Source organism: Perca flavescens, chromosome 22, assembly GCF_004354835.1.
Source record: "Perca flavescens isolate YP-PL-M2 chromosome 22, PFLA_1.0, whole genome shotgun sequence".
NCBI classification, from domain to species: domain Eukaryota; kingdom Metazoa; phylum Chordata; class Actinopteri; order Perciformes; family Percidae; genus Perca; species Perca flavescens.
In genome coordinates this window covers 19,288,959-19,305,874 of record NC_041352.1, presented here as the reverse complement: position 1 = coordinate 19,305,874, position 16,916 = coordinate 19,288,959, and the positions used below count along the sequence as shown (strand labels likewise).

The window sequence follows — 16,916 nt, the reverse complement described above, 5'->3', positions numbered from 1 at the left end:
TGAAAAACACTAGAAGCCTTTCAGACTTTGTGTTTTTTAAATCAAAATCTGTGTTGCCATTTCCGTCTTTGTTGGTGTTATTTCTTCTAATAACAAATTGGGTCTTCATTGTTTTTTGTGTAATTCTTATATATCTTCTCTGACACTAAGGCTGCAACTAACAATTATCGTCATCGTCGATTATTCTGAAGACAATTTCTTCAACTTATTAATTAATCATATTGTCTAGAAAATGGTTTTATAAAATGGGAGTAATCACAATTTCCCAGAGCTTAATGTGACATCTTCAAATTGCTTGTTTTGTATACGGTAGAAAACCCTAAAATATTCAATTTGCTACATTAAAAAATACAAAAGCTTTAAATTCTTGTATATTAAGAAGCTGCATCTGGCAAATGTTTGCTTTACAAATGACAAATTATCAAGTTATTGCTGATATGCAGTGCATAAGGAGGATAAAATCTATGTTCATCATGCCTGCAACTTCCCAGCATCCTTCGCTGTGCTCGACTCCACTCTGCCTCGATGATTGCAAGTCTTCCAGCCTCTTGAGCCCCAATGCACAAAGAAAGCCTCTTGAAGCTCTTTTGACTTTTCCTGCTGCTTTTGAAATCTCCATTTCAGACTGTGACTTTTCCACATGACCCCAAGCCCCAGAATGACCCCCCCCCCCCCCACTCTCTCTCTCTCTCTCTCTCTCTCTCTCCCACTTCTTCCCGAAGGCTTCAGTGGTCTGGAACCTCCAGAGCTCCTTCACACATACCCACACACATACATAAAATGAGAAGTGGCAGTGTTGCTAAGTTAGGTCAGGATGTAATGGGCAGTAATGTTCTGCCCTCGAGGGCCCTGTCCACAGCACCATTGCCTGGTTTTGAGTAACCTTTCCCTTAAAGAGGCACGTTGGTGACTCTCAAGCACCCAAGCACGAGGGAGCAGTAGCTAATGAAGTGGCTGAATAAATAGAGTTACAGTATACGGTTGGGGTCCACTGGACTTTTCATTACTGAATCACTCTGTCCCACTCTTTCTGCCCCAATTCAGAGACAATTTAACCAAACTAAACAAGCTATCACATCAAATCCTTGTCTGCAGGCTAAGTCCTGGCTACAGTGGCCGCTGAATTAACCTCCTAATCAGCCTCTTACTCCCCAATCATCTATCTCCTGTTCTCTCTTTCCACATACACACACAGCTTCACTTTCATCTAACTCCTCCTGTCTATCTCACCTTTTGTTCAAATTATCTTTAGTATCTCACTCAAGCCACAGCTCTCCCTTCACCTCAATCTCATAGGCTTCATCTCCATTAGTCTCTCTCTCTCTCTCTCTCTCTCTCTCTCTCTCTCTCTCTCTCTCTCTCTCTCTCTCTCCCGCTGCCTTTCTCTCACACATTCTCTGAGTCCCAGCGAGAGAGAGCAGAGTAGGGGGTAGCAAAGTTTGACGCGGTGCTGCTTTGGGGCTTTGAAGTGTGTGTTGATGAGGGAAAGCAGAGTACTGTGTTCAGACAGGCCCCTAATGAGGGAATTAAGAAGCTACGCTGGCCGTTCCCCATACTAACTTCCCAGGCACAAAACAAGTGTGTGTGCATGTGTTCCAAAGGTGTGTGTGTGTGTGTGTGTGTGTGTGTGTGTGTGTGTGTGTGTGTGTGTGTGTGTGTGTGTGTGTGTGTGTGTGTGTGTGTGTGTGTGTCGAGGCAAGAGTAAGCGGAGGGGGGGAGGCTAATCTGTCAGATTTGATCAAGCATCAGGCAGCTCTGCCTCTCACCTAAAGTAAAGAGACAAACTTGGCCTCAGCACTCGGGGTGAGGCAAAAATGTCCTTGAGCTGTGTAGTTTCTTTACTTAACAAAACCTACAAGTTTTCCACTTTCAAAATAAACAACAATTTAGTGGTTAGTGGACTTACGATAGTGTGGGTCTAGGTAGCCGTTGCGAGGGTCCATAGTGAACAGAGTGCCCCGGTACGGCAGGGCATGGTCAGCCAGGTGGGGCAGGGAACCATGCAGCTCCTTCTTGAGCAGGGAGGGGCGGTCTTCTGTGGAGGTGGAGGGCTCCTCGCTTACGGTCCGGTCAGCGCCGCGGGACGTGGGAGCCTGTGAGCTGATGGCATTGCGCCTCTCGCGGTGGTAAGGCGTGCCTGAACTTTCGTCTTCTGCAAAGGGTAGATAGATAGAAAGAGAGGAGGAGAATATGATGTTAAAACTTTGGAAGAGGAAAACAATGAGCTGCTGATTTATTCTGAGCAAATATAAGAATAGAAGTTGGGGTGCAGAGGGTGAGAATCTCTCTCCCTCCCGTGGTTATGTTTCACACACACACACACACACACAGCTGAACACACGCATGTTCTGAACACACATGGTGAGGAAGTCAGTTCACGTAGAAGGCGCTAGATCAGCTTTGTACAAAAACCTACTGGGCATTATTGGTGTAAATATGCCTAGGTTTGGCGCCAGATGTGGGAGTTCAGAGGCATACATTGTATGAGCAAATGGACACCATGGATGAAAGAAATCCCAACTTCTTTTTCACACAGTTTCCAAAAATCTGTTCTTAAATTCTCTCTGTCTGTTTTTTTTTTTTTAGAAATGGATTCCCATTGAGGAGGCAACGCAGAATTTCTGTCTGCATTCCAAGCTGTTCATTAACCAGCGTCATGGGTTGTATCAACCCCGCCCTCTTTCATTCTCTTGTTTTCTCCTTCTCCCCACTCTCTCTGTCTCTCTGTTCTCAAACTAAATCTGTCTTTCTGAGGGAAAAATTAGGAGGAGTGGGGTCTCTGGAGAAAGCTTCCTGGCATGCTGGGTAAAGAGGCTAAATGTGGAGTTGAGTTCAAGGGCTGAGCTCCACCAGAAAGACATGACCCTTGACCTTTGGCCGGACCTCTGAACTGACGTGTATAAGGGTCAGCTAGCCTCCTGACCTAGTCTTTTCTGTACTACGATACTATATAGCTCAGAAACTGGAATAGCGTGTCACACTCATGAAGGCCAAGAAAATGGTCCCCATGTTCGGCTCCATAAACTGTTGGTTATCAGTTTACTCCAATGCTCTTTCCTGCGTTAATGCTGCTCACTGAGAGCCTGGCAAAATGCTGTTGTGCTGGCGCCAGAGGTTCTGTATCAGCAGCCTGGCGGTGCAACGCTCCCCCACTATGCACTGCAACCCAACAGCATCCAACTGCCAATTAAGAACAGAGGAGAGGGCCAGATTAAAGAGCACTACCTTAAGCACTGAAGAGGGCCGCCATAATGCTGTACCACTTCACAGAAGAAGAGAAGCGATCAGAAAGGGGGAGGTTAAGAGAGAGAAGCAGGAAGAGAGAATAAGATTGAGAGAGGCGAAGAAGAGAGAGCAGGAGGAGCAACCCACGGGTCCCTCTTTTATTCCCCTCACTCTCCCACATCCATTACCAGCTTTCGGGCCAGCCGTGTCTCAGCAAAGCACTGGCAGCAGATTCAAAGATTCCTAACGCGGAACTGACAGCCAGAGAGGCAAGCCACTCTCATCCGCGGGAAATGACAGTGTCAGTTATGATATAAGTATTTAATCCTATACTGCGCAGCCAGTGATCTTATTAAGGGAATAATGGCACTTATACGGTTAAAGCTGGATTAATAGGTCTGCTCTTGCAAAGCGCAATATTAACATAAAGGGATTTCGGAATTGGGTTCATCTCCTTACATGAATTGAAAGAAGTCAAGACTGTAAACTACGCTGGGAGCGAGCACTGCTACAGTAAGGGTAGAGCATGTAGCTGTGTGCTTCCACTGTATACTCTTTCACATCTAGAGGATCTAGCATTACATCTGTGGAAGCAAAAACTGTGTCCATATTAATGAGCTGTTTTTCTTACTTTCATACAGATATTTGATGTATTATAAATATAAATTCATCACTGGGGCCTTAGATAGTGTAGCAGTTAGGAGGCCTATAGCCTAAAACATCTTCTGCAAAACTTACGAAAAACTACTAAGGCGACTCAACTGCTTACTTTAGAAAATATACTTTGCAGTGCTATTTTTTCACTACTTGAATTTGTCTTGTTCACTCTCTTTCCCTCTTACTTTCTTTTCTTCTCCTTCTCCAGTGACCCCCACTGCTATTTAGATATGTCTCTCTCCTCCAAGGGAGGTCAAGCGACTAATAGTTCAATCCCAGCAGTGTCACAGTCCCACCATCCCCCTCCTGTCACCATGGAAAGCCCACAGAGGGGGTTCATCATTCTACCATGTACCACCTTAAGGGGCTTCATTATTTCAGTTTATAGCACCTTAAATGGTTAAACAAACACTCAGCAGCACAAAGGTCAATTGACTCCTCGGACTGGTAGACGAGAACCAGAAATCTCCAGAACCAGAAATCTCAAGTAAGGTTTCTCTTCGGTTCCTGCTGATGGAAACTTTTTGTATCCTTATAACATGTAAAAAAAAAACTAAAAAAAAACGGGCTAATCGAGACAGAGCAGACACAGGTAAACACATGCAACCTTGAAAAGTTCAACCCTGCAACTCTTCTCTAACTCTGACCATCAGCCCAACAGACCCTTTCCCTTTTTCCCTCCCTAATTTTTCATTCCACTTTTATTTTCTTCTCTTTTCCCATGGTTGCCACATCCAGTCCTCCACCAGTTTGCAAAGTCTATTCAGCCCAATACAAAAGCAGCAGGCCGGTCCTCTGTGGACCAGAGGAAAGCATGCCTCTCAAAAAAACAGAAAAAAAGAACTATCTCTCTCTCTCTCTATGGTGATTGAATTTCTTAACATCTTTTCAAAAAGCGCTTAAATGCCTGGAGGCGAGAGGAAGAAACAAGCTAATGGTGGATGGGGAGCACTGAACAAATTTCAGAGCCCTTTCCTGCTCGCGTTTGAGGTTGAAAGCAGGCTCCTGCCTTTCAAGTTTCAAAGTCCTCCTTCCTCCCGCAGTGTCACTGAAGGATTTGAAAAGAAGGTAATTGTGCTCACTGCCGTCCTGATCAGAGCACACGCCCCAGCTCTAGTATTTCAGGAGCTTTTTCTGCCACTATTATGGTACCTGGTGCTCCATTCCTGCATTCTTCCTCCCTTACTACTCTCTCTCTCTAACCCTCTACAAATGCACTCTCTCCTGCTCTCCCTCACTTGCTTTCTATCCTTCTTTCACCCCCAGCAAGCCACTCATTAAATCCTAAAGCCCGGGTTTCTCCCTTTTTCCCCCTTGTCTGGGGTCTCTATTGTAAAACTCTGGTGCGAATACCTTCAGAGAAAACCCTATGCATGGACTTTAATACGGCAGCATAAAAGAGAGCGTGGATGCAATGACAAAATGAAATTTTAAAAGAGATAATGAGATATGGAGTGGGGCCAATTCTTCTGAGAGTTGGGGCTCTGGGGCAATGGGGGGGCTAAAGTTAAGGGTGCCCAGGCAATTCAAAGAAATGAAAAGTGAAACAAAACCCTTGGCTTGTTGTTTCTGAAGGTATTTTCAGGAGGCAGAGGTTAAAAACAAGGATTGCTGTTCCTCCACATGCCAATCTGTCCTTGACTCTCAAGCTTCTAAGTTGCCCTCCGGCCTGCACTCAGTCAGTCAGAGTCTCTAAAACTGGGACATGTATGTTTCAGGGGTGCACAAAGGGCCATTGCACATTGCAACTCTTTCCCCGCATTACCGCCTTTCCTAAAAGCCTAAACATCGGAGGTGTTGTTGTACCTCTGAGCCAAATCCAGACATATGCTCTGTTCCACCTTTGAACTTCTCAAAGCACTGTTGTCAGGGGCACAAACAGGTTTTGGCTGGGGAGCACATGGAGAGCGAACAAGGAGAGAGTGGAATGGAGGATATACAGTGAAATCACAAAACACTTCTTCAAAGCTCCTCTCCTCCTGTGCAATAATCTCTTGCTCCTTTTTTTCTTTCTCTTGCAAATCAACTCCCGGGAAAGACTCAAGACTCCCCAATTAACAATGAGAGGGGGAAGAAAAATTCCAGCAGCTGGCTAGAGTTTAATAAGAGCACCTCTCCAAGCGGCTTAGGCTTATGTACCTGATTCACCGGCCCTGGCATTGGCGCTATAGACAGAAGGAATCATTCACGATTAGCGCAGGCTGAAAGATGAGGGAAGGAGAGAGAACGCTCAAACTCCACCAAACCCAACACAACAAGAGCACAGGGGATTACCGCGATTGTGTGAGGTATTTTTCTGATCAACTTCTGGCTGACGGGCTCAGTGCCATGAGGAGCTGGATGCCTTCCCCACAACAGAGTTCAGTTCTGCATTATGTGAAGGTTACCAAGTCCTAACGGAGCATCCTGTATCTGCCTAAAAAGGGTTACATTCGACAAAAATTTTTTCTAAATGTCAGAAGGCAGAATCAAGTCATTACCCTGATAGCTGTGGGCAGGGTAGTTTGCAATCCCCAGTCAAACTATTTGACAGAGCTCTGGAGAACTTCAGCACGCATAAAGTTCACTTCGTCTAACTTTGCGCTCATGTTTGATTCTGTCTCTGCAGATTGAATCCACAGTGGTATATTATTTAACCATCAGCGTGTGACTGATGTTTTGACGAATTGCAGAGAGAGGCATGGGCAGGTCAGGATGCTCCCTCTCCTGGTTAGCGGTCTATTGTGAGCTGCCGATTTCCCACACAGCTCCCGCAAATGCCCTCTTCAATATTCATCTAGGCAAAATTTGACGACTCCCACATCTCAATTTGGCTCTCAGCAGCCCACGCCCCAACCCCCTGTTCCACAGCCCGCAGTCCCGGCCTGTTCTCTCTGCCGCCAGGGGTCTTCTGGGACACACCCAGAGCTCAACATCTTGCCGTCCCAGCCTCCAGGCCCCTGGGCTGGGGAGGGGCAAATCAAAGCCTGCTTGGCGCCTTCCTTCTTCCCTTCGCTCACCTCAAATCAGCCTCACAGCAGGGTTGTCTCATGCCAAGCCTCCGCCTGCCCCTAGCTACCCCTTATACCCCCATTAGGGGCACAGGCCCACCATAGAGCAGCCCGAAACCCCACTACCATTTCATCAGGCCCACATTGTGAGAGAGCAATGAGCATTGCAGTGAGAGGGCTGAAAGCCCTGACTCTAAAATGCACACTGATGATGTATTTTTGACCATGGATAGTTATGGCTTTTAAGGTTTTTCACTCAAAGGACACATTGGCCTGCATTCTTTGAGGAATCAAACACCAAGAGATGCATTTGATCAAGGCTTCAAAGCTAAAAATGCCATTTAGTGCTCTGATTGGCTTATAGACTGTATTAGCATTGCTTTAGATAGTCACAAGCCAGCTACGCTCAACCATAACCTGTTAGTTATTTAAACTGTCCTCTGTAACAATATAAACTGATTGTGTTCTAGGGCAGACTAGGGCAGAACTATGTCCGTTTGGGATAGTGGGTCTTTTACGGTGAATCTGGGCATAATGCCCACCAGACCAGAGTGGGCCAGCTTTCCACTGGGCCTCAGCGTTGGAATCCCACTTCTGACACCAGAGTGATCCGGACCAAGTCTGTGGCACTCAGATTAGGACTGGCTCGCCAAGAGAAATGGATATGCAGCCAAAGCAAAGAAACACGGAGCCAACAGTTTGGATAAAATAGAAAAAATAATACAGTAATTTCAAGCACATCAAATATGATCCAAAACGCCATTGTGGATGTTTCCCACCTGACAATATAGAATCATAAAGTTCTTTCATTTAACTTTTTAAAACTGTAAGGCCATGGTGATTTGTTACCTGTACTTGTACTCCTATGTAAACAACGTGGTTCTGCTTGTTTAAAAATGCGCATTCACACATTTTGGTACATGTGTTTAAGTGCATAACTGTGCACTGCATTGAGGCATAGAGGCCCCCATTAAGATAGTTAGCCAGTACTTACTAGGAGCTGGATAATTAGACACTTTAAAGGCACCTGCCCGCCATCCCAAAGGGGGCAGGAATTGCAGCGCCCCGCCCCGTTTAAAAGCACGTTAACTCCTATCTGAGGCTAGCAGGCTAATTTAACTCTTGACATTTGATATCTAAGGAATGAGAGGGATCAGCCATTTAGCTGGAACAGGATTACCCCCCCGCACACCAGCCCTCCTCCCCCTCTTCCTCTCCCTCCCCTTCAACACCAAAACCCCCTCTCCCAGTCGGGCCGGATTCATTAATTTTCCTGCTGCTAAGCACTTTATCAATGACTGGTGAACGTCTAAGTCCAGAGTGGACTCTCTCTCTCTCGCTCCCTCTCTCTTCTGTGGGTGATTAGGCCTGTGGATGTTCAGATCTGTCTGTCTAATTCACTGCCTGCTCGGTTGCTGCTCATCTATTCTCGCACCTGCTATGCAGCTCAGCAAAAGAGCCGTGTTTGAACAACACTACGGCTACACTAAGCAGGCACTGAAAATGTTTAAATGTGAAAGCCAGAATAACATTTCATTTTCCATAAAGGTCTCAGTGCACATGTACATAGGTATTTCTATGTGCTTTGGCCTTTCGTCCACACACACACACACACACACACACACACACACACACACACACACACACACACACACACACACACACACACACATTACGTTTTAGGTCACTGAAAATGGAAATTTTGGAAAACCAGAGTGAACATTTTCAGAAACCCTTTTTAGTGTTGTTGTGTAGACAGGGAAAATTGACTTTTTGGTTTGTGACATCAGAATGTGTGCACCAGTATCTCCTTTGTGAGGAACAAATTAGGCGAAATTTCTTGCAACGGCGGACTTGCCCAAAATAGTGCTGGTTCTAACCTTGCTAACATTACTTTTTACATGTTTACACGTGCATGTACAGTTACTTGTTTACTATATTGAGGACCAGAGGAGTCCAAAAGTGCTATGGAGCGATCAATGCGCCATTGCAGCCAGGTAGTCTTCAGGGAATGTTTTTTTTTTTGCGTTTTCATTTGGACACAGATTTTTTTTTTAAAACAGTGCTTGTGTGGATGGAATTTTTTTATAGAACGAAGGAAGGGAAACCCCCATTTTAAAAAATACCCAAGTACGTGTGAGCTACACCTAAAATGCCTCAACAGTAAGAAAATGGCTAAAACTACTCTTCATCCAATTTCAGTCGGCAAAGAACGACTTTAGTTGGTTGGATTGCCTTCTTAACTTATGACACAGTCCCAGACCAGCCATACTTAATTTGTTTTACTTAATTTCCCCATTCACATAGAAAGGCATGTCATTTGCATAGCTATCCATACACCATTTTTGAAAATCTTCATTTACAGTTGACACAAACGGGATTATGTAGTGAAACAAAAATTGAGCGTCAGCGTCAGGTCTGGCAGGCCAGGTAGTCAAGACGCTGCTAACGCTATTGGCCATCAACACGGTCTCATCAGCTGATCTGCTCCAGCTGAGCTGCATCAGCTGATCTGGATTAGCCCATCAGCTGGTCAACACCCCTCGCTGCTCAATGGCTACACTCAAACAGGGCGCCCTATTTAAAGTTTGCTCCTACCTGTTTGCTGCTCGCTTCTCTGCCGCCCGCCGCCTCACCAGCTCCTCCTGGTCGTGTGTGATGTGGCATTTGCTTCTATGTCATTGTTGCTGCTCTGTTCGTGTGGGGGAATAGTTCAGCTCACACAGTCCTAAACTGTGTGAGCGTTCCCTAATGCTGCTGCTGTCCTCTGACTCTCTGCTATTTCATGGTGCTCATGAAAGGTCAGAGGACTCCCTGAACAGAGCCATACCGCCAAAATTTAATTCAGAATTTATTAGTTGAAATGCAATTATTCAATAAAAATTTCCTAAATAATTTTTATTGTCATGTGTGTTCTTGACTTTATGGACCTGACCGAACTGAAATAAAAAGATTGGAATTTAGCCAGCATAGTGTGGCTGTACACACCCCAGCCAATATACTGTATATTGGCAACTATAATAAGTAACCTTTGACATATTGCAGGTAAAGAGGTGCTGAGAGTAAATTTACATTCATACTTTTACATTAGTCTCAGTCTAATGCCTGCTGAATGTGTACATTACAAGTTGAATCAGGGGCTACACATGAGTGTGACGGATTTGGGTTAAATGAACAGCATGCCCGGGCCTTTGATTCTGCAGCTGGTAATGCTTACAGTTTCTAACCTGTCACATTTGGACATAAGGTCTTTTTACCAGAGAGCATGACAATCAGAATTCCAAACTACAAGCAAAATGTCATAAAAATAACACAACTCAACTGACTCCTTCACTCTGCTCCCACAATGAGGGGCTGTTCTGCACACACATATTATGTCACCTAGACCTAAACAAAAAACAACGATAATTGAATCTAGTATTTTGCTTTTACAGCTTGACACATTAATTATCTAAAATAACATTAGTTCATTTTCCACAGTTTATTTGTCATCAATACCTAAACGGTGCCAAATCCCCTCACAAAGAACTCTTTATGAACCTTTTAATCAGCATTTGCCTTCCAACATCCTATCATCATTACAGCTGACGGTTGGCTACAAAATCCTAGACCTGACCCTCACCTGCCCCCAGCGTGTGATATGAATAGGAGTGCACGCTTAATAAACAGGGTGTTATTCACCCCTCTCCCCCTTAAAATACAGGTGAGACCTAGACCCCTTCATTACAGTGTCTGCAACAGGCAGGGAAAGCTCTGCCGATTAGAGGATCTGCTATGTTGGCCAAACAGACTTAACCACTGTCTGCTGGAAAGGGGCTGGAGGTGAGTGGGGGAAAGGAAAAGGCACCAGACTTTTCTATATGATTACATAAGTGGCTCTGTAGTGCAATAAAGGGCACAATACAGGGTGAAAGTTACAGGTTTAGACGACATGATGGACTAGTGGCTGGGGCAATCGTATTATATGTCACAGGTTAGGTCAATGAGTCAATGTCAATGCTCACTGAGTGTATGTCGTAGTATGTTATAAAGAGAGGAGTTATCTGTGGTGTCCAAGATTTTAAGGTTTGCATAGGCATGACATTATTTCTGTTGAGTCACCAGTGTGAAAGATGAGCAACTACCTTGAAAAAAATCTGATTTTGTAATTAAAAAGTCAATGGTACAAGACTGTGCACGACATTGAAACATCCCATCGATGGAGATGGGAGTTCTGTTTTCTGCACCAGCAATGGAGGGAGGGGGCGTTACACCTTGTAGTGGAGCCATGTTAATACAGTCAACAGTTCAAATCAGGTCACCTTCAGATGTCACTTTCAGGGACATTTGTCATACCAAACTGACTTCTTGGAAACAAAGTTGTGATATTTGCTGTAACAACTATTTATCGGAGAGAATCTCAAGTTTCCAGCAGCCAGATAATGGTACAATGACATTAAAAGTTTTATTTAGTCAACATAAATAAAAGTTGCAGCCCATACACGGGACACAGTCCTCTATCTGCCCACATATTATGTATCTTCCTAAATCATCTAATAACCTTAGTATTTCTGGTCATATCGCCTGCTTCAACACTTCTTTCCTTACTCTCTACGTCTCTCCCCGTCCGTTGCTGTCCCCTCTCAGTAATGAGCTTCATGTATGACCTCTCCTGTCACTCCCGCCAGTCCAATCCTCCTCTCCCGCTCGACTCTCGCCTCCTTCTCTAATCTCTGTATTACTTTGCCATTAATCCCACATTCCCCACAAGGATGGCCGGTGCCGCTCAGATGACATGTTGCCTTCATAATCCAGTGTTCATATTGACTCAGTGGGATGGAAGGAGAGTGTTTAAAATCATCATAGTAAAAGACTACTCTAGGCCACATTAGGATTACCCTGTAGCCTGTGGCAATCCCGTCCCTCTCCATCCTTCATTCCCCCTCTTTTACCTCTCTACATCCCACCTTCTGCATCTAAGTTAACACTTTCTTCCCGCTAACCTCTTGTTACTCACTCCTGGTTTCCTGATATCATCCCTCATTCTCCCAGTTCCCATGTCTTTCTCAAATCTCCTCAATCTCCCTCCATCTCCCCTCATCCCTTTCCCGCACACTCCCTCCCTCCCTCTCTCCATTCACTACCTCCCTTCCTCCATCCATCCTTAACCCCCACCCCCCACCCCCCAGAGCCGCAGTGGGACTGTTGGACTCACGCAGCCCCATGCTGAGCTGCTCCAGAGCCAAGCCAGAACAAAGAGCCCATTGAGCCGAGCGGAGACATAATGTGGGCCGCCTCTGACAGCACCGAAGATGAAGTCATGAGGTCGCCAAACAGTTAATAATGACGGCCCATCCTCCAGCTGCACCAAGTGTGTGTGTGCGTGTGTGTGTATGTACAGCTTGGTGCCGTCGAGGAAAGTGAGAGAAAATGAGAGAAATTTTGTGTCTGCATGCACACATGACTGAGTATCTACAGTATGCAACGCATGTGTACATATCTTAAAGCATGTCGATGGATAAAAAGCTTTTAAAAGCGTAATGAGATACTCCATGACACTCAAACATGCGCTCAATCACTTTGTAAATACCACAGAGGAAAAACAAAACCTTCAGAGAATTGCACTTTTAGTTTTGGCTTCGCTCCAGCTGTGTTGAAGAACACCCATCCCACCCCACCGCTGCCCCCCTTTCCTTATTGGAGTCTGTCTGGCGCAAAGTCTGACATGAGACACATCTCCCCGGGACTGGAGCTGTCGCTGCGAGGCCCACACTCCGAACATCATTAGCCTCACAGCTCCAGGTGAGATCAGGCAGGGTATGAAAAGACAGATGGAGGTGCATGTGTATTTGTGTCTCTGTGCAAAAGCATGCATGTGGGAGATTAGGTTCAAGTATTAATCTCAATGGCTCTGAATGTGCATGGCCTATTAAAATGCCGTTAGAGGACCACTTGCTTGTCAAGAGGCCTCCAGGCTGAGTTGGGCTCGGGACAGTGGGAGGAGGAGGAGGAGGAGGCGGGGAGAGAATGGTGAAAGACAGCTATGCAATTGATTAACATTAGGAGGACTTGCTCAAGTTCAAATTGCACGGCCCCTCTGCTGTAAGCTACAGACATGTGTTTCCCCGCAAGTAGAATGTTTCTTTCAAACCCCGTCTCTGCTACACATCTGAGTTCAATTCTCCGCATGCCCTCTCTCTGAAAATCAATTCCTCCTCCTCTCCTCTGCTCTTTTCCTCCAGCTCTGTGAACAGACCAGGGCGAGGGGATTACACTGTCCCTCCCCAGATCCAAGCAAGACAACAAATGGTTCTTATCAACTGACACCCCCCTGCCATCCAGGAGGAAGAAGCTGAAAAACTGGCCTGGCCGCCCCGGCACGGATGTGTTTTCTGGGCTCTGTCTGCCAATTGTGGCAACTCTTTTCCCACTTAAAGCCTGAGCTATTTACGAGAGCCCTGAGAGAGTGCGTACGCAGCACCAGAGGGTGGGAAGAATGGAGGGGAGAGAGCTGCTGCTTCTCAACCTCTGCTTCTAATCAATCACCAGAAATCACTGCCATGGTTTATGGCCTTTGATCCTAGCTCCTCTTTCGCACTGTGAGGGAGAGAGTTGGGGCGGGGAAAGGGGAGGGGGAGCAGGGAGAAGGGTGAGAGTCAAGGCCCAGAGGGTGTGGAGGTCAGGGGAGAGAGATTAGGGGGTATAGTGCCTTTTTGCTCTCTCAAACCTCAAAGCATGTCTTGATTTAATCCAGTGAGTTTTGAGCAGAGAGCGGAAAGTGGCCCGAAACATACTTACATACACAGCTCCAGACAACAAAATACGTTTCAGGCTCCAGGCAAGAAAAATTGTTTAACTGGACATGAACCAAAGACTTTGATAGAAATGTTCATGTGATTTTGATACAGCAAACTAAGTTCACATGCTGTCTCTTTAAAACTATAATGCATGCTGTTTATATATACCGCAATGACTTCTTTAAAAATGACATTTTTAACATTTAAAACATTTTTAAAAAAACTGCTTCTGCTATGCCAACATGTTAGAAAGACAAATGTACTTGATGAGGGGGAAAGCACATAAAAGACATAAATATTAAAACTGCTGTATCTTATAATTTGTAATGTACACATAAAACATGTATATGAAATCTAATGATGCATTATTTGTTTTGCACACAGAGAACCAATTATTAACGAGCTAGGGTATGAATTGTTTTTTATGTCCTTAATACTTTTATGCTTGTACTTATATTGCTACAACCAACTTTAAAAAAAAAATTAAACATGGGTATAATACAGATTATCTTAAAGAAAACTTGTTTTGTTGATTATAGTATCTTAATGCGTACAGAATGCAAAAGATGAGCTCACTGGTAGTCTTTCATATAAACTCCAACCCTGGTGGCAAGGCCACTAGTTGCTACTTCATCCCATTTAACAAGAATCCGACTGTGGTAAGGAGGCGTGAGCGAGCGAACAAAACAGAGAGGACGCGGAAAAGAACATACCACAATAAATCCTCCTGGCAGGGTCAGGACACCCCTGCTTTGTTCCTCCCGGCAGGAGGGAGGCCACTGCTGCCTACCGACAAATGGACGGAGTGGTAGAATAATCAACTACTGTTTCCCCTACTTTATGGGTTTATGAGTTTATGGGACCAGTGGTCGCCCCTGCGCCTCCCCTCTCTGAGAGGAATGAGATCTGGCCAGGCCGCAGTTCTGCTGGGATGCAGCAGGGCAACGTTGGCCGATGTGCCTACCCGTCCTCTCACACAGGGCAGGCTGATTTGTCTTTGTGAGGCTGGTCGTTGGCTCAGAGTCTCTGACCCGGGTGACCTCTGACTCCGAGGCCATTCTGGCTCTCAGCGTGTCAGTGAAAATGATCTCAGGTTCTCCCAATGAGCCATTGTGATGGTCAGCATGAACTATCACAACATATTAGAATTAAAAAAATCTATGACTGAGATGTCAAATTGAGATTGTTTGAATGAATTCAAGTCAAATTAAAGGGGAAATTCAACTACAACATAGGTTACAAGTTGGGTCATATTTTTGTGGTTTTGGCCATCATCTCTATCTGTAATACCACTGTAATCACCAAGTTAATTGTCAGGATCTGGGGATGCGGAAGTCCAAGAAACACAATCATACAAGTTTTTAAGAAAAGCAAGGTCTCTGCTGTTATTACCATGGTTGTGCATCTGTCCAATTTTTACGTGCAACAAAGGACTGACGTTTCAGGCTCGCTCACTTTTTGATTTTATCTATCCAAAAAAGTGGTGGTCTTAGTTACAATATGTCTGATTTTCTAACTGATTTTGTTTCTTTCCCTGTACAACTTCATTGTGCCAATATGTCACCAGACACCAGTCCAATGTTATCATAACTGATTAGAAGTGATAACCAAAACTACAACAACATGACGCAAATTGTAATTATCTGAATCTGAATTTCCTTCAAGTGTTCATTTTGAGGTTCAAAGCTATTTTGCTGTCACAAAAACAAAAAACAAAGATGCAATTCCACTACAGCTGAATTCTGGAGCCATCTCCACAGCGTGCAAAAGTCTTGAGGCAGTGGCTTATATGCATCTTCCAGCAGAGAAGGAGCAGTGGAGCTCCAGCAGGCAGATCTGGGAACGCGGAAGTGTGCCAGACAAGAGAGGCCAGGCTGGGCTGGACTGGGCTGGGCAGCTGAGGTTCCCCTCCGCCCTGAGTAGCAGCGAGGCTAAGCTAATCCTGCGCCTCAGGCCCCTGTGAGGTGGCTCTGCCAAAGCCTGTCCCCCTGCTGCTGCAGGAAATTGCCTTCAGTGCAGAGGTCCATGAAATGGCTATGGCTCACCAGTAAAGGCAAAGCACATTCACAGAGTGTGCACATGGGGCCTGTGTGACTTTACAAACCCAAATCTACAGGTAGATTTTAAATTTGATACATGTATGTCTCTGAAACCTCATGATGCCATATCCTATTGTGGATACTTTTGTATTTTCTTCTATGCATTTCTGCTTACATAATAACTTTTTATTTATTATTTATGTATCGTACAGAGGTCTTTTGACACTAAAAGCCAGTTTTCCTGTGTGGGGTTGTGTGTCAGGCTCTATAACGCCTCCTCCATTGTGCTGTTTGACCCGTGGGCCAGCCAGAGCTCCCATGAGGTCCTTTATCCCTCCATCAGTCCTCTCTCATTAGCCCCCACAGGCAGAGCCCAGAGTAGGGTAACACAGAGGGGCCCCTGCTTCCTCCTCTGGTCCTCATGAAATACACAGCACAAATACAAATGACAGAGATCACCTTTTAGCAGCAGTGATGCACAAAGTGCATTTCTTAAAATAACTACCAACTTGTTTCCTCTAAAAGAAAAGGCAAATTTAGGGATGTAAACAGATATATTTCTTACAATTGTCATTTTTAAATCGCCATCAGAGCCCCTGAATCACTTGTCAGCATACATTGTCAGGCAGACTGTGGGTGTTCTTCTTAATTTTATGTATTTATTAATCATTTTTGTCTTCAGTTACAAAAAAAATATTTAAGGGGGGATAAAACAGGGATACAAAGTGGAAAGCAGAGGTGGCAGCATGAGGAGGGAGGAGGAGGAGGAGGAGATGGGGCAGGACACAGTGGAGAAACAGTTGATTATGAGTCCCATCAAGTGATCAATGATTTCATTAATAAGACGGATCACGCGCCTGTCATAGCTGTGACACGGGCTGAGGGATGATCCGCTCCCAGTGCTCCATTTCCCCCAAGCCTCCCTCCCTTCTCCCTCCCTGCCCTTCCAATATTGCCTCCCTCTGCCAACGACAAGGGAACGCCAAGGAAAAAAGGGATGGAGCTGGGTGTTGACAGTGTGTGTGTGTGTGTGTGTTGGGGGGGTTAGTCATGAGGGAGGGAGGGAATGGAGAGGAGGGGGGGGGGGAGAGGGTGGAAGAAAAGTGAAAATCCATTTTGAAACCCATTTTCAATTAGGGGTCCACAAGCTGTTATCACAGGTGTCCCAGAATGGGGGCCCGTAAGTGAAAATGTCTCCTATCCGTTTCTGAAATGAAACCTTATCTGGG

General features: G+C 45.2%; 1 protein-coding gene across 1 annotated transcript in view; it reads right to left on the bottom strand.

Moving 5' to 3' along the window:
* gli3 (GLI family zinc finger 3) overlaps positions 1-16,916 on the bottom strand; it is a 92,579-nt gene that overhangs the window by 55,681 nt on the left and 19,982 nt on the right. Inside the window, exon 3 of the mRNA XM_028569816.1 lies at positions 1,907-2,152. Coding sequence (XP_028425617.1) covers positions 1,907-2,152 — 246 coding nt within the window. The remainder of the gene's footprint in view (positions 1-1,906; positions 2,153-16,916) is intronic.